We start from the raw sequence: 25,290 nt of genomic DNA, 5'->3' as shown, positions 1-25,290 counted from the left end.
TTGGCAACAGCCACTCAATGGTGGATGTTTAACAGTCTGATAGCCTTGAGATAGAAGCTGTTTTTCAGTCTCTCAGTCCCAGCTTTGATGCACCTGTACTGACCTGTTCTGGATGATCAACAGGCAGTGGTTCGATGTTGATGTCTGGATGATCTTTATGGCCTTCCTGTAACATCGGGTGGTGTACTGGAGGGCAGGTAGTTTGCCCCGGTGATGCACGTGAGACCTGTACCCTGGAGAGCCTGGTTGAGGGCGGAGCGTTCAACAGCCCGCCAGGATGCTCTCGATTGTGCTGGATGTAGTGCTTTTGGTGACAAGCACTTCAGCCTCCTGATGTAAGAGGCTGGATGTCAGTGTGAGTGGACCAACACGTGATGTACTGGATGTACCCTCAACACTACTGTTCCATCGATGTACTGGGGGTGTGTACCTGAAGTCCACAATCATCTCCTTAGATTGAGTGTGTACTGGATTATTTTCCTGACACCACACTCCGAGGCCCTTTGTCAACACGTGATGTACTGGATGTACCGGCCACAACACGAACAGGGAGTACTGGATGAGGGCTCAGAACGCACCACACCCCGTGTGATGTCACTGGATGTACCCTACCCTCACCACCTGGGGGCGTGAGGAAGTCCATACCCAGTTGATGAACCCAGGGTCTCAACACGTGATGTACTGGTGTTGAATGCCGAGCTGTAGTCCAGCATTCTCACATAGGTACGTGATGTGGGTTAGGGCTGGATGTGGTTGAGATTGCATCGTCTGTGGACCTAACACGTGATGTACTGGATGTACCTTTCAACACATGATGTACTGGATGTACCGTTCAACACGTGATGTACTGGATGTACCGTTCAACACGTGATGTACTGGATGTACCGTTCAACACGTGATGTACTGGATGTACCAATCAACACGTGATGTACTGGATGTACCTTTCAACACACGATGTACTGGATGTACCGTTCCATACGTGATGTACTGGATGTACCGTTCCACACGTGATGTACTGGATGTACCGTTCAACACGTGATGTACTGGATGTACCGTTCAACACGTGATATACTGGATGAACCGTTCAACACGTGATGTACTGGATGTACCGTTCCACACGTGATGTACTGGATGTACCTTTCAACACACGATGTACTGGATGTACCGTTCCACACGTGATGTACTGGATGTACCGTTCAACACGTGATGTACTGGATGTACCGTTCAACACGTGATGTACTGGATGTACCGTTCAACACGTGATGTACTGGATGTACCGTTCAACACGTGATGTACTGGATGTACCTTTCAACACACGATGTACTGGATGTACCGTTCAACACACGATGTACTGGATGTACCAATCAACACGTGATGTACTGGATGTACCTTTCAACACACGATGTACTGGATGTACCGTTCCATACGTGATGTACTGGATGTACCGTTCCACACGTGATGTACTGGATGTACCGTTCAACACGCAATGTACTGGATGTACCGTTCCACACGTGATGTACTGGATGTACCGTTCCACACGTGATGTACTGGATGTACCGTTTAACACACAATGTACTGGATGTACCGTTCCACACGTGATGTACTGGATGTACCGTTTAACACACGATGTACTGGATGTACCGTTCCACACATGATGTACTGGATGTACCGTTTAACACACGTGATGTACTGGATGTACCGTTCCACACGTGATGTACTGGATGTACCGTTCAACACGTGATGTACTGGATGTACCGTTCAACACGTGATGTACTGGATGTACCGTTCAACACGTGATGTACTGGATGTACCGTTCAACAGGTGATGTACTGGATGTACCGTTCAACACACAATGTACTGGATGTACCGTTCCACACGTGATGTACTGGATGTACCGTTTAACACACGATGTACTGGATGTACCGTTCCACACGTGATGTACTGGATATACCGTTTAACACACGATGTACTGGATGTACCGTTCCACACGTGATGTACTGGATGTACCGTTCAACACACGATGTACTGGATGTACCGTTCCACACGTGATGTACTGGATGTACCGTTTAACACACAATGTACTGGATGTACCGTTCCACACGTGATGTACTGGATGTACCGTTTAACACACGATGTACTGGATGTACCGTTCCACACGTGATGTACTGGATGTACCGTTCCACACGTGATGTACTGGATGTACCGTTTAACACACGATGTACTGGATGTACCGTTCCACACGTGATGTACTGGATGTACCGTTCAACTAGTGACGCACTTGACATACGCTTGCCGTGCGGTAGCAGTGAGAACATGCTATGGTTTGGGTGGCTGGAGTATTTGACCATTTTATTGGGCCTTGCTCTGACACCGCCTGGTATATAGGTCCTGGATGGCAGGGAGCTCGGCCCCAGTGATGACTCCCTGTAGCGCTTTGTGGTAGGGTACCTTGCAGTTGTTGTACCAAGCGGTAATGCAGCCAGTGAAGATGCCTCAATGGTGCAGCTGTAAAACTTTTTGAGGATCTGAGGGCCCATGCCAAATCTTTTTCAGCCGCCTGAGAGGGAAAAGGTACTATCGTACCCTCTTCACAACTATGTAGATGTGTGTGGACCAATTCTAATTCCTTATTGATGTGGACACTAAGGAACTTGAAGTGCTCAACCCACTCCACTACAGCCCCATATTGTAATTATTATCATAATTACGTCTTGTGTGTTTTTGATTTATTTTTTACTTGTGAGCAGGCAGCCTACATCAGGAAGAAATACCATTAAAATTACGTCTTGTGTGTTTGTTATTTATTTTTTACTTGTGAGCAGGCAGCCTACATCAGGAAGAAATACCGTTATAATTACGGAGATTCCCGTTTTGACTGGCTCCATTTCTATTTCCACAGAAACAGTTTGGCTGTCGCCGTGCAGAAAATTCAATCAGGCTGAATTACATGTCTATCAGATCAAAATGTAATTGATTTGAAAGGCGACATGATATATAACTACATGACAGTGGGGAGGCTCCTAAGGGACCAGCCTATGGGGAACTCATTAACGCTAGCTAGGTTCTGAATTATTGAGTACTAACGCTAAAGCAGCGACATTGGGGAAGAGGAATCCACCGTAACAACTTCTTAAGTGTTTGTCTCAACTTACAGCGGGGAAATCGAAGACGTCTGTGGCCCGCCCGCACATCAATATTATAGTGAGTGAAGTTGTAATGGTCTATAATTGAAAGGGTTCAGATGAAGGTAGGGTCAGGTCAGTGCATGTCATCCTATCTCTCTCTTGCTCTCTCTCTCTGTAACTCTTCATACACGTCATAGTCTCTCTCTCTAGCTTCAGACACGTAATCTCTTTCTTTCATCTCTGTAATGTGTATTATAAAGCTAGGGTCAGTGCGTACATACATATCATCCTATCTCTCTCTCTCGTCTCTGAAACACAAGCTACTCCTGTGCAGTGATGTCACATCCTGTCTCTATGTTGTTCTCGTAGGCACAGCAACACTGAGACTGGGGCGGAAAGGTTAGCGGTTAACTAGCATTAGCTCACAGTAGCAGCACAACATGCTGTGCCCGCAGTATGAGAGCTGTATCCCTGTCTCTGTATGCACAAGTACTAAAGTAGACACAAAGAGCTAAAGTGAGACAGTAGCAGGCGTGCTGTGATCTGGGGGACCCAGCGTGCTCACTCTCTCTGCTCTGGGGGGACCCAGCATGTCTCCCTGACCCTGAGCACGGAGCCCACAGGGCCTCCTGAACCCTCTGTGGGCTGGCAGCAGGGTCCCTGTGGAAAAGATAAAGATATAAAGCCACCACAGCTCCGTGTGGTGCGGCTTGGTGAAGTGGGGCCTCCACATCCCGGAGGTGCCGAGTGGCTGTTTTACCATCCCTGGAAGACTGGGAGAGCAGGCTCTCTGAGGCCCCCTCCACAGTCCCCTCTCTGCTGGCCTTCTTTCCCTGTCTCTCTCTCTCTCTCTCTCTTTATGTCTATATCTCTCTTTATGTCTCTCTCTCTCTTTATGTATCTCTCTTTGTCTCGCTCTTTATGTCTCTCTGTCTCTCTCTCTCTTTATGTCTATCTCTCTCTTTATGTCTCTTTCTCTCTCTCTTTGTCTCTCTTTACATCTCTTTGTCTCTCTATCTCTCTCTCTTTGTCTCTCTTTATGTCTCTCTCTCTCTTTATGTCTCTTTCTCTCTCTTTATCTCGCTCTCTTTATGTCTCTCTCTCTTTGTCTCTTTCTCTCCCTCTCTGTGTCTCTCTCTCTCTCTCTTTTATGTATCTTTCTCTCTCTCTCTCTTTGCCTTCCTGATAGCTTTCCCAGAAAATGAGAACTCAATTAATTCTGTGGAAATGAGGGCTACGGAGGAGGAGGCCCTGGAGACCAGAGAGAGAGAGCGAGAGAGCAGAGCGGAGCTCCCTGTCGATTCTATGGCCTGGTTAAGGAAAACACAGGCAGAGCTGTGACTGGGTGCACAGGGGAGCAAGGAAGCGAGGTGTGCATTAAGTCTTTAGCCAAGTTAATCCTGTCTACAGTTCAAACATGGCTGATGAACGCTCCTCATTACAGAGCCAAGTGGAGCGAAGGGGGACATGATCACAAACCAGTCACAATGAGAGAGAGAGAGAGAGAGAGAGAGAGAGAGAGAGAGAGAGAGAGAGAGAGAGAGAGAGAGAGAGAGAGAGAGAGAGAGAGAGAGAGAGAGAGAGAAAAGAGAGAGAGAGAGAGAAAGAGAGAGAGAGAGAGAAAGAGAGAAAGAGAGAGAAGAAAGAGAGAGAGAGAGAGAGAGAGAGAGAGAGAGAGAGAGAGAGAGAGAGAGAGAGAGAGAGAGAAAGAGAGAGACAGAGAGAGAGAGAGAGAGGCTGAGCACTAGCTAAATGAGCTCAAAGCCCTGAGATGTATTTAAAACAAAGCTGACACTCAATACCTCCCAATACTTGCACATACATTGCTCAATACTTGGACAATGAATATCTCTCATAACCTTTTAGTGACTTAATGCATTCCAACTGTCAAGCAAAATCATATTGCCTAGAGGCACAAAGACTGATATAATCTAAACAAACAAACTATATTCTGATATGTTGTGGCTTGATGAGTATGTGAGAGGGAATCTTCCTATGAGTGATATGGCTATATATGTATATTCTTAAACTATCTAATACATGCAATCAATCAACCTGTGTGTATACATATTACATATATTATATAATCAAACAAAGCTATACAATGTCCCAAATACTGGCCATTACATCTTTGCCTTTGTCTGCAGTCTGCACATATAGAGAAGTGCAAACAAGGGTGGAAATAGTAGGAGTGTGTGTGTGTGTGTGTGTGTGTGTTTGTGTGTGTGTGTGTGTGTGTGTGTATGTGTGTGTGTGTGTGCGTGTGTGTGTGTGTGCACATGCATGCATGTGACCCTTAGCTTATGTGACCTCACCTCATGTCTCCCAAACGAGGGCTCGCCTCTTTTTAAAGAAGTGAACTGCAAAGAAGAGACAACAGTCATTAATCGGTGTGGGTCTGTCTGTCTACCGCCAACGTGCTTGTCTAGCCTGGCTTGGCCTGCTGCTATATTAAGATCTGGTGCACAGCCATCCCGCCTGGTGTACGTACGTCAGCTCTTTTCCTCCTGGCCTTGCAGAGCTAGCAGAGGAGGGAGCAGCTGTTGCAAGAGGATGTTGCCAGGTTTGAGGTCACAAAAACACAGAGACACTGAGAAGCAGGAATGTGACGGTATGTTCAATCTTAACGACCTCCTCCACTTACACTACATGACGGTGGTCCAGTGTGACTGAGTTAGTAAGTGCGTGGCACCAGTAATGCCAGGGTCATGGGTTAAATGCCCGCGGGGCCTTATATACTCAAATATATGCACTCAGTGTTCTAAGCCACTTTGGATAAAAGGTGTGTTAGGCTATGCTAGGTTTGCAAACTATAAGCAAGGCTAGACAGTGCAAATAACTCAATCTGAACATAAATGTTTTCTCAGACATTGGGCATATTTTTCCATGTGTGCTTTGTTGTCTGTTATGTTTAATATCGAGCCCAAAGGAAAGAAAGTGAGACAAATATATATATTACTATTATTTTTTCTGCACTTGTAAAGATCACACATCACCTACTGAGGCGTTATATACGTGAACCACTTCAGTTCATCAGAGTCAATCTTTCAGCACTCAAAGGTATTTCCTGGCGTACATTAAGGCTTCCTAGCTTTATAATACTCTACCTCAAGCTCCCATTTACCCCTACCCCCCTAACCCAATCCCCCTACCCCACATTCCGCCTCTTAGGAAAACCTAGTAAAACTGGCCAGCCAGACAGTTCCACAATTTCATATGATAAATAACATGTATGTTAAGAGTCAGGGGGGATTGTAGCCAATGTGTTTCCAAGAAAATCAGTCTGCCACCAGCACTTAAAGTGATTGAATAGCCTGTAAACAGAAGCTGCAGGCTTTCTTGCTCCTGTCTAGGAGATACTAATAAGGTTGTGCTTGGAGCAAACTAGCTAAGGAAGGAGAGGAAAAAAGAAAGAAGTGAAGTTCATGAACTAAGCAGTAAGTGCAGGAGCTTTGAAAAATACCTCTCTGTCTCTGCACTCTGCCTTATCCCTGAACCCAAACTGCAGACCGAGGAAACACAAGGCTAAAGAGCGATAAGCGTCGAGCCAGTCATAAGACACCCTGGTTCAATGGATGACTGTGTTCCTCACATTACCCAAATTAAAATCTGTCTTTAAAGGTCTCATAAAAACCCTCTTCCTCCCTCTTTTCTTCCTTTACACTTCTGAAGAGAATCAATTCTCCTTTGTTCACATTTCTTATAAAGTCCTCTTTGCTCTCATGCCAATATCTTCTCCCTATCTGTCAAATCCATCACAGCCATTTTTGGGCAGATTTGCCGGGGAGCCACAGTATATCCAATTTAGAAAGTTTGGAGGAAGCAGATAGGGCTTGTTGATGTTGCAGGCGACATTAGACGCGAGATAAGCGTGAAAATGACTTAAGCACACAATTTTGTTATTATGCTGAAAGAAGGCCTTTGTTGTGTCCTCATTGCGTCAGCTGACAGTGATACTGTATTTAGACTATAATAACAACAGCCAAAACAGCACACAACTCTAACATACCTAGATGCCATGAATGAAAGCCAGGTGGGCTTTTAATTGGAAAGAAGCATGTGGAATTTTAATACGAGAGAGACAGTGGTTAAACAAGTTTGCCATTCAGTGCAAAATGTATCCGGTGACTCTAGAATGTCATACATGACAAAACCTGTCCTAAGTATTTGACCAAATCCTTGTTTTAGTGTTTCCTCTGTTTAAAAAAAACAGAAAGCCTAGCAGACCTGAAAGACGTGCTAAATACCCTAGTATAGAGACTGGCCATCAAGCAGGCTCTTTAACGTAGGCCTGCTGCCTAGCTGTAAGCTCTTTAACGTAGGTCTGCTATCTAGCTGTTAGCTCTTTAACGTAGATCTGCTGCCTAGCTGTTAGCTCTTTAGCGTAGGCCTGCTGCCTAGCTGTTAGCTCTTTAGCGTAGGTCTGCTATCTAGCTGTTAGCTCTTTAACGTAGGTCTGCTATCTAGCTGTTAGCTCTTTAACGTAGATCTGCTGCCTAGCTGTTAGCTCTTTAGCGTAGTCCTGCTGCCTAGCTGTTAGCTCTTTTAACGTAGGCCTGCTGCCTAGCTGTTAGCTCTTTAACGTAGGTCTGCTGCCTAGCTGTTAGCTCTTTAACGTAGGCCTGCTGCTTAGCTGTTAGCTCTTTTAGCGTAGGCCTGCTGCCTAGCTGTAAGCTATTTAACGTAGGTCTGCTATCTAGCTGTTAGCTCTTTAACGTAGGCCTGCTGCCTAGCTGTAAGCTATTTAACGTAGATCTGCTGCCTAGCTGTTAGCTCTTTAGCGTAGGCCTGCTGCCTAGCTGTTAGCTCTTTAACGTAGGTCTGCTGCCTAGCTGTTAGCTCTTTAACCTCTTCAGTCGACCCTCTACTTTTTTGAACATTCTGTTAAAAATCGCGCAACATTTCAGCGCCCTGCTACTCATGCCAGGAATATAGTATATGCATTTGCTTAGTCTGTGTGGATAGAAAACACTCAGACGTTTAAAAAACTGGTTAAATCACTGCTGTGGCTTTACCAGAACGGCATTTACATCGAAAAGCACAGGAAAAACTGATCACTGAAAATGGGAAAATATATCCATGCGCTACTTGATCCCATTGATAAAGGTGAACCACAATTAATTGACTGAGGTTGCAGTACCTACAGCTTCCACACGGTGTCTAGAGTCTTGTCATTTCCCTTCAAGTTTTTTCTTGGTCAAACACATGCAGGACACCGTATCTAATCCGGTCTAGGACCGGATATTTTCGTTGAGTTTCTAGCCGGACATTTTTCCAGACGGACAGCTAATGATCTTTACATCGCCTCCTGATGAATTTTATCGCTTATTAACGTTTACTAATACCTAAAGTTGCATTACAAACGTATTTGAAGTGTTTTGTGAAAGTTTATCGTCGACTTTTTGAATTTTAAAAAATGACGTTACGTTTTGAAACTATGTTTTTTTCGTTTATCACACAGTCTACATATAACGATATCTAGGCTTTATATGGACCGATTTAATCGAAATAAAGACCCAAATAGTGTTTATGGGACATCTAGGAGTGCCAACAAAGAAGATGGTGAAAGGTAATGAATGTTTTCTATTTTATTGTGCGGTTTGTGTAACGCCGAAATGCTAATTATTTTGTTTACGTCCCCTGTGGGTCTTTTGGGGTGTTGCATGCTATCAGATAATAGCTTCTCATGCTTTCGCCGAAAAGCATTTTAAAAATCTGACTTGTTGCCTGGATTCACAACGAGTGTAGCTTTAATTTGATACCCTGCATGTGTATTTTAATGAACTTTTGAGTTTTAACTAATACTATTAGCATTTAGCGTAGCGCATTTGCATTTCCAGAGCTCTAGTTGGGACGCAAGCGTCCCGAGTAGAAGCAACAGGTTAACGTAGGCCTGCTGCCTAGCTGTAAGCTCTTTAACGTGGCCTGCTGCCGAGCTGTTAGCTCTTTAGCGTAGGCCTGCTGCCTAGCTGTTAGCTCTTTAGCGTAGGCCTGCTGCCTAGCTGTTAGCTCTTTAGCGTAGGCCTGCTGCCTAGCTGTTAGCTCTTTAGCGTAGGTCTGCTGCCTAGCTGTTAGCTCATTAGCGTAGGCCTGCTGCCTAGCTGTTACAGCCTTCGTGTGGTTGAGGTTTTCTGCAGAAAATGGTGTTAACTGTAGCAGAATGTGGGGAAGAAAGAAGGTGCAGAGTTTAAGTTAAAATCCCTGAATGTAACAGCAGGCCGTTTCACTTATGGTGAGCCATAGTGCTACTGGAGAACAGCATATGTGCCATTTGTGAAAAACACACAAAGAGAGATATGGGTTGCTACTGTGAAAATTAGTGAGGGTGAGCAAAGCCACAGACCGACCTATTAGTAGCATGGGCTGCCTCGCCTGAGCAGAGACCTGCCTTGATGACAGACAGAGTTAGCCTTGCAGAGCAACCTACACTTCAGTTTACCACCACCAAGCCAGAACCCTTCAATCATTCAGTCATCCTGCCTCTGACCTGCTAGCTAGCGAAACCAAGATAAGAAACGACAGACAAGTTAGCCATTTGGTTTTGTTTGTCCTCTCTGGCCTCCTTTAGTTGAGTGAAACCACATTAGGGCCTTAATCCCTAGATGAGAAGTGGGGATGCTGCTGCAGCAGCAGACAGACAGATAAGGATGAGACACCTGGTGAATAACACCTTTGTGATGGACCAGACCACAGAGGAAGCTAGACCAAGACTTGGCCCTGTGTCCCACTGCTAATTTGATGACCGTTACCCCTACTGACTGCACTCGCCTTCAGGGGCAGGCTGTATCCTCTTACTGGTCACCTTAGAATAACAGGGTCCACTGCATCAACATAATAGATTAAATTGAGCAGAAATTAACCCAGTTCAATGGCTTTGGCTCCAGCCTGTGAGAGATTCCAGGGATAGTTGACAGCCCTATTGGAGCCAGAGCATCAGTTGACTCTGACAAATTATTCAAAAGGTTTGTTGTGATTGGTCAGTGCTCGAGTACAGGGGTCAGGACAGGGGTGGAGCTACATAGCATTTACTACTTAAAGCTGAAATCCTTAATTGAAACAATAACAAAGCGGCCACCCCTCTGTTTTGATAAAAGCTGTGGGATGGCCCTGGATAAATGTAGCCACTCTCAAATTCATAGAGGGAGCTAAGAACGCAAGGACTAACCATCCATGATATAAAAATCATAGTTTTAACCATGTTTTGAGAATATACAGTGTTTGTTTACATTTACTTTGTTTACAAACATTGGAGTAAAGCTTTTATTTTGGGTTCTGATGAGGCATTTATAAGTTATATTCTTCAAGAATCAATGAGTAAATATCATTCATTTAGAAGTTCAAAATGGATGTAGGTATTAAGGATTCTAGCTTTAAGCTTAAAAAGGAAGTGGCACTACACTGTAACTGCTGGAAACGCTAAATTAATAAACCTAGAGTGTGTTTAAACCATATACTGTATACTACTGTGAATCAGTAGTATGTGTCTACCAGTGGCTATACATCTCCAATTACAGGTTGTATTGAATGTGGTAGAGTGGGAAGCACCACCACCAAGCATCTCAAGAGAAATCATGCGTGGCTGACAGGAAGAGGAGCACGTAGGAGGACTCATTTAATAATTGTACCCTCCATGTATTCACCATCACAGGCATAGGTCAACTTAAAATTTGTAATTATAGTAATTGTAAGCCCGGCGAATGGGCCTCCAATACACCATTCACCATTACATTGGAAATACACCGTGTGCAATCCAGGATGAGCCCACCAAAAGCAAAGTATATGTCTCAGTTGTAGAGCTCTGCTAGGAAAGATGTTGGAGAGCTGTGGAAAGGAAATACAGTGGAAAGACTGTGGAAATTAAAAACGGAGGGAGTGTGGAAATGAAAGACGGTGGAAATGAAAGATGGTGGAGAGTATGGAAATGAAAGACGGTGGAGAGAATGTGGAAATGAAAGACGGAGGAGAGAGTGTGGAAATGAAAGACGGTGGAGAGACTGTGAATATGAAAGACAGAGGAGAGTGTGGAAATGAAAGACGGTGGAGAGAATGTCGAAATGAAAGACTGTGATGAGACTGTGGAAATGAAAGACGGTGGAGAGACTGTGGAAATGAAAGATGGAGAGACTGTGGATATAAAAGACGGAGGAGAGAACGTGGAAATGAAAGACGGTGGAGAGACTGGAAATGAAAGACGGTGGAGAGAATGTGGAAATGAAAGATGGTGGAGAGAATGTGGAAATGAAAGACGGTGGAGAGACTGTGGAAACGAAAGATGGTGGGGAGACTGTGGAAAAGAAAGACGGCTGCGAGACTGTGGAAACGAAAGACGGTGGAGAGACTGTGGAAACGAAAGACTGTGGAGAGACTGTGGAAATGAAAGACGGTTGAGACTGTGGAACTGAAAGACGGTGGAGAGACTGTGAAAATGAAAGACGGTGGAGAGACTGTGGAAACGAAAGACGGTGGAGAGACTGTGGAAATGAAAGACGGTTGAGAGACTGTGGAAATGAAAGACGGTTGAGACTGTGGAACTGAAAGACGGTGGAGAGACTGTGGATATGAAAGACGGTGGAGAGACTGTGGAAACGAAAGACGGTGGAGAGACTGTGGAAATGAAAGACGGTGCAGACTGTGGAACTGAAAGATGGAGAGACTGTGGATATAAAAGACGGAGGAGAGAACGTGGAAATGAAAGACGGTGGAGAGACTGGAAATGAAAGACGGTGGAGAGAATGTGGAAATGAAAGATGGTGGAGAGAATGTGGAAATGAAAGACGGTGGAGAGACTGTGGAAACGAAAGATGGTGGGGAGACTGTGGAAAAGAAAGACGGCTGCGAGACTGTGGAAACGAAAGACGGTGGAGAGACTGTGGAAACGAAAGACTGTGGAGAGACTGTGGAAATGAAAGACGGTTGAGACTGTGGAACTGAAAGACGGTGGAGAGACTGTGAAAATGAAAGACGGTGGAGAGACTGTGGAAACGAAAGACGGTGGAGAGACTGTGGAAATGAAAGACGGTTGAGAGACTGTGGAAATGAAAGACGGTTGAGACTGTGGAACTGAAAGACGGTGGAGAGACTGTGGATATGAAAGACGGTGGAGAGACTGTGGAAACGAAAGACGGTGGAGAGACTGTGGAAATGAAAGACGGTGCAGACTGTGGAACTGAAAGACGGTGGAGAGACTGTGGAAATGAAAGACGGTGCAGAGACTGGTAATGAAAGAAGGTGGAGTGACTGTGGAAATGAAAGACGGAGAGACTGTGGAAATGAAAGACGGTGATGAGACTGTGGAAATGAAAGACGGTGGAGAGACTGTGGAAATGAAAGACGGTGCAGAGACTGGTAATGAAAGACGGTGGAGAGACTGTGGAAATGAAAGACGGTGGAGAGACTGAGGAAATGAGAGACCGTGGAAATAAAAGACGGTGGAGATTGTGGAAATGAAAGACGGAGAACTGTGGAAATGAAAGACGGTGGAGAGACTGTGGAAATGAAAGAGGGTGGAGAGACTGTGGAAATGAAAACGGTGGAGAGACTGTGGAAATGAAAGACGGTGGAGAGACTGTGGAAATGAAAGATGGTGGAGAGACTGTGGAAATGAAAGACGGTGACGAGACTGTGGAAATGAAAGACGGTGGAGAGACTGTGGAAATGTAAGACGGTGGAGAGACTGTGGAAATGAAAGACGGTGGAGAGACTGTGGAAATGAAAGACGGTGGAGAGACTGAGGAAATGAGAGACTGTGGAAATAAAAGACGGTGGAGACAGTGGAAATGAAAGATGGAGAACTATGGAAATGAAAGATGGTGGAGAGTCTGTGAAATGAAAGACGGTGGAGAGACTGTGGAACTGAAAGACGGTGGAGAGACTGTTGATATGAAAGACGGTGGAGAGACTGTTGAAATGAAAGACGGTGGAGAGACTGTGGAAATGAAAGAAGGTGGAGAGACTGTGGAAATGAAAGAAGGTGGAGAGTCTGTGGAAATGAAAGACGGTGGAGAGACTGTGGAACTGAAAGACGGTGGAGAGACTGTTGATATGAAAGACGGTGGAGAGACTGTTGATATGAAAGACGGTGGAGAGACAGTGGATATGAAAGACGGTGGAGAGACTGTGGAAATGAAAGAAGGTGGAGAGACTGTGGATATGAAAGACAGTGGAGAGACTGTGGATATGAAAGACAGTGGAGAGACTGTGGATATGAAAGACAGTGGAGAGACTGTGGATATGAAAGACAGTGGAGAGACTATGGATATGAAAGACGGTGGAGAGAATGTGGAAATAAAAGACGGTGGAGAGACTGTGGAAATGAAAGACAGTGGAGAGACTGTGGATATGAAAGACAGTGGAGAGACTGTGGATATGAAAGACGGTGGAGGGCTGTGGAAATGTCTCAGTACCTGTCATAACAGGACCACCACTTCTGACAGCCTGTCACTGTGGCAGAAACCTAAAGAAACCTTTACAGTTGTAAAGTGGGCTCGATAAAGCATGGTGATATGAATAGCAGGGTTCCGGGTTTGATTTCCACAATGGCCATATACTGCATATTACAGTCGCTATAGACACTGCTAAATTACCATTTATAATTAATTCCCATACATAGAATAAATAACATGTCAACACTAGAGTGTGCATGATATTCTAAACTGAGGTGAACCACATCCTCATCCTAAGCTAACCCTAACCAATTCAGACAGATACACACAAACAGCAAATGTGTATCCACATGTACCAGTACCGAAAAAAAGACCCACTTAAAAGTCTACTGCACAATAGCCTGGCAATTAGGGGGTAGAGAGGAGGAACGACAGATCGGTTACAGTTGTTGAATGCTAACTACAGCGTTTTACGGTGGCGAGGAGATAACGAGTTACTGCGTGAGAGAGAAGTGCGTTGCCGCGTGCGGTCTTTAACGGGAACTGTGGAAATCTATGACACTTAAAATCAGGGACAATGAATCGCTACTGGGCCTGTCAGCGAGCAGCGTCTTCCAGCGCCTGGCCCTCCTCCCTTTGTCCTAATGAAGGCAGACATTAATTTATCCTCTTTCAGAACTCATTCTAATGCTTTAGATGCAAGCAATTAGGCTTACTCAGCTCTGCTCTGTCTGGACAACAACAACACAACTGGTGAGACTGAAAATAATTCAGTCTATAACGTGTATAGATGCAACTGAATACATATAGTTCGCTATACTGTCATAGTTTTCTACTTTTACATTTCCCTCAAACAGTTAAGATGCTCTGACACATCAGTGGCAACAAATGTCTCTAAAAACTCAACCATCACTTCCTACATGCATGTCCCAACGACCATTACGCTGTTGTTATGGCAGCCATATAGCAGACAAAACAAGGAGCTTATAGAACTCGTAGATATGAACAGAACATATATGAATCCTGGGTCATGTTGAAGGAAAATACTCTGTGGGTGGGGGGCAAAGTGAATTCAAGTTCATTCCTGCCCATTTTAGCAACAGGATACAGGGCTTGGTAAAATCCTAGGGTTAATATGGTCATGTTATGAGCCTATGCTCTGGAATCTGGGCTAGATGGAACCATTGATATGAGCTGAGGACAAATGCTTAAGATGATCCGATCCATACCTCATGATTTAGAGAAATCCCAGAGACATACTTCAATGTTCCACCATTGGCCCAGACAGACCCTTTTAAGCTGTGGTGATACGAGACTGCTCGGTCTTCTGCTGTGTTAATCCAGCTCCTACACTACCAATAGGTAGGCTAGGCTACTACACTCCCTCCCTGAGGCTTTATCAACAGTATACAGTACACTGTTTTTATAGACAGTGGCTGCATGGGGGCACATAGAGCTATCCTAGTGATAATATTAGGTCTAATAGACATGCTGAATAATTTAAGCAGAGTCTGTTTCCAACTCTCATCTCAACCAAATTACAGAGTATTTAAACTGCGTGAGGCAAGAATGTGCACAAAATGTGGGCGTCTTACTGTCGTTTAGCTATACCTCATGTCTGTGTTTCAATATGGGAAACAATTCTAATGTTCCTATGGATCATCTAGTCCACTGGTTAAAGTTAGACGGTCAAACTGAGTAACTGAGAAAACTAAGTAGGGTGTAATATGATTTGATTTTAGACACAGATGTGTGTTTTGTCAACCTATCATGATAACAAAAGCACTATCTTCTGGGTGAATCTATAGATGATAGCATAGCATTTAACCTAGAATAGTGATGCTTTACCATGCTTGTTCTTTACCATGGGCTGCAGTCTAGTTAAAAAAAGGTTAAAAGTCTACTGGTAGAAGAGAGAGGAGATGAAGGAGAATATCCTTTGAAACCAGAGAGGTTGAGAGAGACAGAGAGAGAGATAGACTGGGGGGTATGGGAGATGAGATGATGTTCTGTTCAGATGTCAATAAAAACAGGTGTTAACCAGATCAGCTAAAATGTTCAAAGGCAGGCTAATCCTCACCCAGATCCAGCAACGATCCATCCGGCCCCAGAATACTAATACCCAGGACGCATCATTCATTCACAGACCAGGGTTGAGTGGGGGTCGGGCGGAGGGGTTCAGTAAGAGCACTATAATAGTAGTGATCCGCCAGTCAGAGACAGGGCCGTATCCATCAGTACTAAGCTACATACAGGAAGAGAAGAATGAGAGCTGTTATTTTCTCTCTGAGAGAGGGCTCCTGTCTTTGAGTGGTCATTTCAGGCCTTTGACCACCTCTTTCCTCCTAACAATTGACTTTAACACAAGGAGCACTCTGGATCTATGGAGAGAGCAAAAACTTCCACTTTGATGTTCCATCTAATGGTAGCCTACACTGGATCCGGTTCTAGTACTCTCTTCACTCTGTGTATCAAGCTATGGTACCTTTGACTTGTTATCAACAACGTCATAAAACATTCTGTTCTGTCCAAATGGATAATAGAACAGAAAATGCGTACCATGCTTACAATAAATAAATGTCTAGGAGGCGCCATGTTAGCTGCATTCACCTATTCCCCCTCAGGAGACTGAAAAGATATGGCACAGATCCTCAAAAAGTTCTACAGCCAAGTTTCCTGCCATCCAGGATCTCTATACCAGACGGTGTCAGAGGAAAGCCCTAAAAATGGTCTAGCCACCCTAGTCATAGACTGTTCTCTCTGCTACCACACGGCAAGCAGTACCAGAGTGCCAAGTCTAGGTCCAAAATACTTATTAACAACTTCTACCGCCAAGCCATAAGACTCCTGAACAGCTAATCAAATGGCTACCCGGAGTATTTGCACTTTACCTCTACCTACATGTACATATTACTTCGACTAACCTGTGCCCCCACACATTGACTCTGTACCGGTACCACCTGTACATAACCTCGTTACTGTTATTTTATTGCTGCTTTTTAATTATTTGTTCTTTCTGTTTTTTTCTTTCTTTATATATTTTGTCCAGTTTATTTTAGTAAATACTTTCTCAACACTTGTTTTTCTGAAAACTGCATTGTTGGTTAAGGGCTTGCAAGTAACCATTTCACCGCATGTGATAAATACAATTTGATTTGATTCATCAAGCAGGCCTTTTAACCTTTTGGGGACAGGGGGAGGCATTTTCACTTTTGGATTAATAGCGTGCCCAGAGTGAACTGCCTCCTACTCTGTCCCAGATGCTAATATATGCATATTACTATTAGTATTGAATAGAAAACACTCTGAAGTTTCTAAAACTGTTTGAATGATGTATGTGAGTATAACAGAACTCAAAAGGCAGGCAAAAACCTGAGAAAAATCCAACCAGGAAGTGGGAAATCTGAGGTTGGTAGTTTTTCAACTCAGCCCCCATTGAAGATACAGGGTGATATTAGTTATGTTTGACTTCCCAAGGCTTCCACTAGATGTCAACAGTATTTAGACCTGTTTTGAGGATTCTACTCTAAAGGAGGAGCTCATAAGAGCTCATTGAGTGAGTGGTCTGACAGAGTGCCACAGCCTCGGTCTGGCGCGCTCACGTGAAAGGTAGCTACGTTCCACTTCATTTGTACAAACAAAGGAATTGTCCGGTTGGAACATTAATTAGGTTTTATGTTAAAAACATCCTAAATATTGATTCCATACGTAGGTTGGCATGTTTCTACGGGCTGTAACAGAACTTTTTGAACTTTTCGTCCGACGTTCGGCGCGACCTGAACGCGCTTTTGGATTTGTTTACCAAACGCCCTAACAAAAGAAGATATTTGGACATAACCGATGGACATTATCGAACAAATAAAACATTTATGGTGGGACTGGGATTCCTGGGAGTGCATTCTGATGAAGATCATCAAAGGTAAGTGAATATTTAAAATGCTATTTCTGAGTAATGTTGACTACCCAATATGGCAGGTATCTTTTTGGCTGCTTTGTTGTCTAAAGGCTGTACTCAGATTATTGCATGGTTTGCTTGCTCCGTAAAGTTTAAAAAAAAATCTGACACAGCTGTTGCATTAAGGAGAAGTTTATCTAAAGTTCCATGTATAATAGTCATATCTTTATCAATGTTTATTATGAGTATTTCTGTAAATTGATGTGGCTCTCTGCACAATCACCGCATGTTTTGGAATTACTGAACGTAACGCGCCAATGTAAACTCAGATTTTTTAAATATAAATATGTACTTTATCAAACTTTATCAAACAATTAATCACTAACCTTTGATGATCTCTATGTATCTATTTCTGCTTTTTTGTGACTCCTCTCTTTGGCTGGAAAAATGGCTGTGTTTTTCTGTGACTTGGTGGTGACCTAACATAATCGTTTGTGGTGCTTTCGCTGTAAATCCTTTTTGAAATCAGTGGCTGGATTAACGAGAATTGTATCTTTAAAATGGTGTAAAATACTTGTATGCTTGAGGAATTTTAATGATTGAGATTTTTGTTGTTTTGAATTTGTCGCCCTGCACTTTCACTGGCTGTTGCGGAGGGGGTTCTGCTAGTGGATGCCCTGATAGGAGTGAGCTGAACTGTGGTGAGGATGATCAATCCTGTTGACCTGTCTAGGACTCAGCAGTGAAGAGGTGACTGTCTCGGATGCTGGCCTTCTAGGCAGAGAGTTGCAAAGAAAATGCCATATCTCAGACTGGCAAATAAAAATAAAAGATTAAGATGGGCAAAAGAACACAGACATTGGACAGAAGAACTCTGCCTAGAAGGCCAGCATCCCGGAGTCGCCTCTTAACTGTTGATGTTGAGACTGGTGTTTTGCGGGTACGATTTAAGGAAGCTGCCAGTTGAGGACTTGTGAGGCGTCTGTTTCTCAAACTAGACACTCTAATGTACTTGTCCTATTGCTAAGTTGTGCACCGGGGCATCCCAGGTCTCTTTCTGTTCTGGTTAGAACCCGTTTGCGCTTTTCTGTGAAGGGAGTAGTACATAGCTTTGTACGAAAGCTTCAGTTTCTTGGCAATCTCTCACATGGAATAGCCTTAATTTCTCAGAACAAGAATAGACTGACGAGTTTCAGAAGAAAGGTCTTTGTTTCTGGCCATTTTGAGCCTGTAATCGAATCCACAAATGCTGATGCTCCAGATACTCTGGTGGTTGCTGATAATGGGTCTCTGTACGCCTATGTAGATATTTCATAAAAAATCTGCTGTTTCCAGCTAGAATAGTCATTTACAACATTCACAAAATCTACACTGTATTTCTGATGAATTTGATGTTATTTTAATGGACAAATGTGCTTTTCTTTCAAAAACAAGTACATTTCTGACCCCATACTTTTGAACGGTATTGTATATAAAACACAGGAAACTCACGTTTTTGGACTGCACTGGGCCTTTAAGAACGTTTCTATGAATCATTTAGTTCTAAACTGGTATAAAAAAGGCCAGATTCCACATTTAGGTATTTTGTATTCATTATGTATTCATTTCTGCAGCTAAGCATTTCTTAACACAAACAAGTATCACCTTGCGTAAATGTGTAATAACACCTCTGACAGAGAAAAAGTACAACCTCACACATGCAGCGGTTGATTGTGACAACTCCACTCTCTCTCTCTTTCAACATGGAATCTGCATCCTTTGCTATTCTGAAAACAACGAACACCTCAGTAGGGAGAACAATTCATTGTGACAGACAGCAATCACTGTCGCACTCCACCCACTTAGAATGGAGCCTTTGCCCCCCTATCTGATGGCATCCCATAATCAACTCAGCAGCCAACGACTAGGCGGCTAGGCTTACAGGCATGAGGGCTCACAGGGCTGAACGATCACAGTTCGGCGTCCTCATTTGTAAACACCACCTGCTTGTTCACACCCCTCCTTGTTGGGTGGTATTAGTGTGAGCGTGAAATGCGATTCTGCATACAGCCAGTCCAGCTCCCACCACATCTGACTTTACTAGCAAGTATGAAAAATGTATGGTCACTTAAGTGAGAGGGCTTGGGTTGACGGTGGGTGGGAGGGTTTGGTTGGGGGGGAGGGGGTTGGTGACATGCATACAGCACAAGCAGTGACCAATCTGCTGCAGGGCCCTCAACTATTTAAAACATGTCAGGTGTGAATGTTCTGTATATAGAGGTTGATGCAGTAGACAGAATATGTTCATTCTCTGTTGTATGTGACTGTTGATGCGATACTGTATCAATAAACATGCATATGGGTGTATAATTCCTCTACACATCTATACTCAATCTAATATTACAAGCAAAAACGAAAGCAGGAAGTAACAGTGACACTCTTAATACATAAATGGTCAGATGACGCGGATGCTACGCTACAGGATTGTTTTGCTAGTATAGACTGGAATATGTACAGATACGGAATATGGGGCGGCAGGTAGCCTAGTGGTTAGAGCGTTGGGCTAGTACCCGAAAGGTTGCTGGATCGAATCCTCGAACTGACAAGGTAAAAACCTGTTGTTCTGCCCCTGAACAAGGCAGTTAACCCCAGTTAACCCGCATTCCCCGGTAGGTCATCATTGTAAATAAGAATTTGTTCTTAACTGACTTGCCTAGTTCAATAAAGGTTCAATAAAAAATGCTTTGAAAGGCTTGTCATGGCTAATATCAACACCATCATCCTGGAAACCTTAGACCCACATCAATTCACATACCGCCCCAACAGATCCAGAGATGATGCAACTGCCTGTCCACACTGCCCTTTCCCACTTGGACAAAAGGAACACATATGTGAGAATGCTGATCAGCGTTCAACACCATAGTGCCCTCAAAGCTCATCACTAAGCTAAGGACCCTGGGACTAAACACCTCCCTCTGTAACTGGATCCTGGACTTCCTGACGGGCCGCCCCCAGGTGGTAAGGGTAGGCAACAGCATATCTGCCACACTGATCCTCAACACCGGGGTGCATGCTTAGTCCCCTCCTGTACTCCCCGTTCACCCATGACTGCGTGGCCAAGCATGACTCCAACACCATCATTAAGTTTGCTGACGACACAACAGTGGTCGGCCTGATCACCGACAACGATGAGACAGCCTATAGGGAGGTCAGAGACCTGGCAGTGCGGTGTGACAACAACCTCTCCCTCAATGTGAGCAAGACAAAGGAGATGATCGAGGACTACAGGAAAAGGAGGGCCAAACAGGCCCCAATTTACATCAACGGGGCTGTAGTGGGGCAGGTCCAGAGTTTGAAGTTCCTTGGTGTCCACATCACCAACAAACTATCATGGTCCAATCACACCAAGACAGTTATGAAGAGGGTACAACAACAGCTTTTCTCCCTCAGGAGACTGAAAAGATTTGGCATGGGTCCCCAGATCCTCAAAAAGTTCTACAGCTGCACCATCGAGAGCATCCTGACATGTTGCATCACCGCCTAGTATGGCAACTGCTCGGCATCCGACCGTAAGGCGCTACAGAGTGTAGTGCGTACGGCCCAATACATCACTAGGGCCAAGCTTCCTGCCATCCAGGACCTACAGTACCAGTCAAAGCTTGGACACACATCATTCAAGGGTTTTTCTTTATTTTTACTATTTTCTACATTGTAGAATAATAGTGAAGACATCAACACTATATGAAATAACACATATGGAATCATACTGATGTGACATTTGTAAATCCCTTGGTTAACATAGAGATTCTGGGAACATCAGGGAACATCAGAAGATGGGGGGAAATTAACTATATTCTGGTAATCCGACCAATTGAACATATGCAGTGGTACTTAATGAATAGGATGTCAGTTCGGTTGTCATCTGAGACATTCTCATCAATGATAGGATGACATAAACTCTACAGTGGAAAGTCTGCACATTGAAGTTATCGGATTCACATGGAATTGTTGTTCAATTTAAATGTTTGAATATAAAATTATTGGTGAAGAGATGAAATGTAATTTTAGCTTCCAAATGAGAGATTTGGGTTTTCATAAGGTTAGGGCTCTGCTCAATCAGTGGCCCGCCACTGTGAAGAGACATGGGTTATAAAACTTTTCAAACACACCCTTCTCGCTCCATTATATAAAGCCTGGACGAAAATGTAACCTCCTGTTCCGAGGATGTGAGGACGACGGTCCATACGTTAAAAGGACTAACATGTCAACTACAGAACTAAGCCAACCTCAGCGTGAGCTTTGGTTGCGAATGGTATGAACTTTGAACTCTTATTTACTACAGAAGTGATACCTCCTAACCGTTGAGTTAGCAACAGCAGCTGCAAACGTGGGCTAGGAAAGAACACACAGAGTAACCAGTCTACTGGACGTTACTACAACGTATCCAATTTACCACCAGAGACATTCTTCAAATGACAAAAGACTCGGTTGGGCAACACGGCCTTCCATCTACCACCAACCTACCGAAGCGCAGCTCAGAGTAAATATTTATTGCATTTTCCTTTTCCAAATGGGCGGTAATTTAGAATGCATAAGATACTGTATTTACGATAGAGACATCGCTTCTCCCTTTGTTCCTCAGTCTTCCCGCTCTTTCACTCAAACCCAGTCCCTTTTCTTTTGTGTAACCAGCTGTCATATCGGTTCCGCCCGCTAGGGACGTTTTCCTTTATGACTTTGTAATCAAGGTATGATTAATTCTGTGTATATGTAATTCTTATTTAGTAAATAAATAATTAAACCCAATTTTGTATTGCTGATTCAACTTTGTTAGCCAGGGTTCGTGAAGATATCCAAGAATTTACAGCTTTCAGATGAGACTGAAATAAGGTGACAATTAATATTGACTGCTATTGATGTAAAATATTACTAGGCCTTTAAGAGTTTATTCGGAAGATAAAAGCTCTAAATATTATTTTGTGGTGCCCCGACTTTCTAGTTAATTACATTTACATGATCAGCTAAATCAGGTAATATTAATTACAGAGAAAGGATTTTATAGAATAGTATGTCATATCACTTAATTCGGCATAGCCAAAGACATGACAGGAAGAAGAGACTTGCTTGGGCCAAGAAACACGAGCAATGGACATTAGACCAGTGTAAATCTGTCCTTTGGTCTGATAAGTCCAAATTTGACATTTTTGGTTCTAATTGCTGTGTCTATGTGAGAAGCAGAGTAGGTGAACGGATTATCTCCTCACCTGTTAATCGCACAGTGAAGCATGGAAGAGGAGGCGTGGTGGTGTGGGGGTGCTTTGTTTTCAACAGGACAATGACGCAAATCAACACCTCCAGGCTGTGTAAAGGCAATTTGACCAAGGAGGAGAGTAATGGAGTGCTGCATCAGATGACCTGGCCTCCACAATCACCTGACCTTTAACAACTTGAGATGGTTTGTGATGAGTTTGACCACAGAGTGAAGGAAAAGCAGCCAACAAGTGCTCAGCATATGTGGGAACTCATTCCTCATGAAGCTGGTTGAGAGAATGCCAAGAGTGTGCAAAGCTGTCATCAAGGCAAAGGGTGGCTACTTTGAAGAATCTTCACTATTATTCTACAATGTAAAAACAAAGAAAAACCCTTGAATGAGTATATGTGGAAACTTTTGACTGGTACTGTATATACTAGGCGGTGTCAGAGGAAGTCTCAAAGTCATAGACTGTTCTCTCTGCTACCACACTGCTGTGACTCGCTGCTTAGTATCTATGCTTAGTCACTTTACCCCTACCTACATGTACAAATGACTGTGACATCGGGTGTTGTAGGTGTCATGGAGGTCAGGTAGTTTGCCCCCAATGATGTGTTGTGCAGACTGCACCACCCTCTTGAGGGCCTTGCGATTGAGGGCAGTTGCCGTACCAGGATGTGATACAGCCCGACAGGATGCTCTCGATTGTGCATCTGTAAAAGTGTGTAAGGGTTTTGGGTGACAAGACAAATTTCTTCAGCCTCCTGAGGTTGAAGAGGCGCTGTTGAGCCTTCTTCACCACACTGCCTGTGTGAGTTGACCATTTCAGTTTGTTTGTGATGTGTACGCCGATGAACTTAAAACGTTCCACCTTATCAACTGCTGTCCCTTTGATGTGGATAGGGGGGTGCTCCCTCTGCTGTTTCTTTAAGTCCACGATCATCTCCTTTGTTTTGTTGATGTTGAGTGCGAGGTTGTTTTCCTCTTCTGTGCAGTGCTCTAACCATAGAGGTAGGAGCAGAGTGATAATTGATGCAGTAGAATTTAGTTAGTGTTGTGTGTGCCTGACATTAACACTCCTTCCTATACACTATTTATTCTACCAAAAGCTTTAGTCACTCAGCCACTCAACAATGACAGGCATAACGTTAATCACACAGAAATCCCTGCCATCGACTGTATTTAAGAACCACACAGAGCCTATGAGGATCAATCATAAGACAAGTTTGTGCTTGAGTGCTAGTCTTTGGCTAACACAATGGGGGCACATGCCTCACACCTTCTGCGTGATCGCACATAGACAAATCAGATTTCTTTTGACAGATTTCCTTCCTGAGGTATGATTACATTTGACTGGGAACAAAATGGATATTTACGAGGCCTTAGCTCTTTTTGAACCTGCCTGGCAACACAACCCTAACAACATTCACTTAGTTAGTATGCCAGGTGCACTGCTACGTGTGCTTTGTCAAAGTACCCAGACACATCACCTTTAACCTGCCATGGCCTTGCATCTGGTTGAATATCAATAAAGGTATGAATGGAGAGGGAATGGGAGAGAGAGAGAGAGAGGAATAGAGAAGGAAGAAAAGGAAGGATGGAAAGGAAGAGAAGAAAAAAAACTATTATAAACCTTCATTTCTTCAGAGAACCATAAAACCTTCTCCCAGAAGAGCCGCTGAGCACAAATCCATTTCTTTCAGTCGATTACAAGCACAGAGGTTCTCACCTTCATTTGTGAGTCTAATACTCAAACAGTTATGTAGAACACATACCAATTAAACAATTCTGCTCAAATAAGAGGGCCGTGAACTGATGTGATTATGGAGGCCAGGCCCCACGGGAGACCGAGTTATAAGCTCAGGAGCATGGAGAGCGATAGAGCGATTGGAATGGAAAAAAACGAATACTGTATGAAATGTCCCCATGGTAATAAGGCAGGGAGATTGCGTTAATATCGGAGGAGCCGTGCGGAAAAGGTCACTGGATATCTGTAACGCCCACCAGTCATGTTGATGGGGGCTGTTCAAACAGATCGGATAATGCTCTCCTCTCTCTCGCCGTGACCGTCTGACGAGAGACCCAGTGAAAGGTCTAGTGTTTGAGAGCGAGAGAAATTTGTCATTTGTGGAAATTGTGCCTACCGCTGTGTGCTCTCTCTAACTCAATTCCATATTCACCATGGCAGCTTTTTATGGTTACACCATGCCGCCAATGAAGGGAACACAATTATGAGATGGAAATCAATCAAATAGGCTGTGAAAGTTGACGCGTGACATGTTTATCGGTGTAAGAAAGGTTGACGGTGTGAATCTTGTCTCCATTTCTTTACCTGCACGGAACCTTTTAAGCACACGTGTTCCCGCACCAAACCTTTTAAGGGCAGAATAGAACACGGAACACAGCTGCAATCAATGCTTTCGCCTTTACATAGCTAACGAGGGTGTGCCTCTAGCTAAAATCATGTCAAAGTTTTTGCCAGAGCTATGTTTTTTTCGACATGCCGCGGATAAGTGAACTGAAGAGGAATAGGCTCTTCAAAGAGATGTTTCAAAGGTAGGCTGCATATATATGCAAGAGTCGGGTGTTTATTATTGTGTGTGTGTGTGTGTGTGTGTGTGTGTTTTCATGTTTAAGTTTTTAGTACAGTGAAATGCC

General features: G+C 43.8%; 1 protein-coding gene across 1 annotated transcript in view; it reads right to left on the bottom strand.

Annotated features, from left to right (window-relative positions):
* Positions 1–25,290, bottom strand: part of LOC115140217 (autism susceptibility gene 2 protein-like) — a 504,463-nt gene that overhangs the window by 189,645 nt on the left and 289,528 nt on the right. Inside the window, 1 exon segment of the mRNA XM_029678423.2 lies at positions 5,441–5,485. Coding sequence (XP_029534283.2) covers positions 5,441–5,485 — 45 coding nt within the window.

Source organism: Oncorhynchus nerka, linkage group LG13 (genome assembly GCF_034236695.1).
Source record: "Oncorhynchus nerka isolate Pitt River linkage group LG13, Oner_Uvic_2.0, whole genome shotgun sequence".
NCBI classification, from domain to species: Eukaryota; Metazoa; Chordata; class Actinopteri; order Salmoniformes; family Salmonidae; genus Oncorhynchus; species Oncorhynchus nerka.
This window is presented reverse-complemented; position numbering and strand designations above follow the sequence as displayed.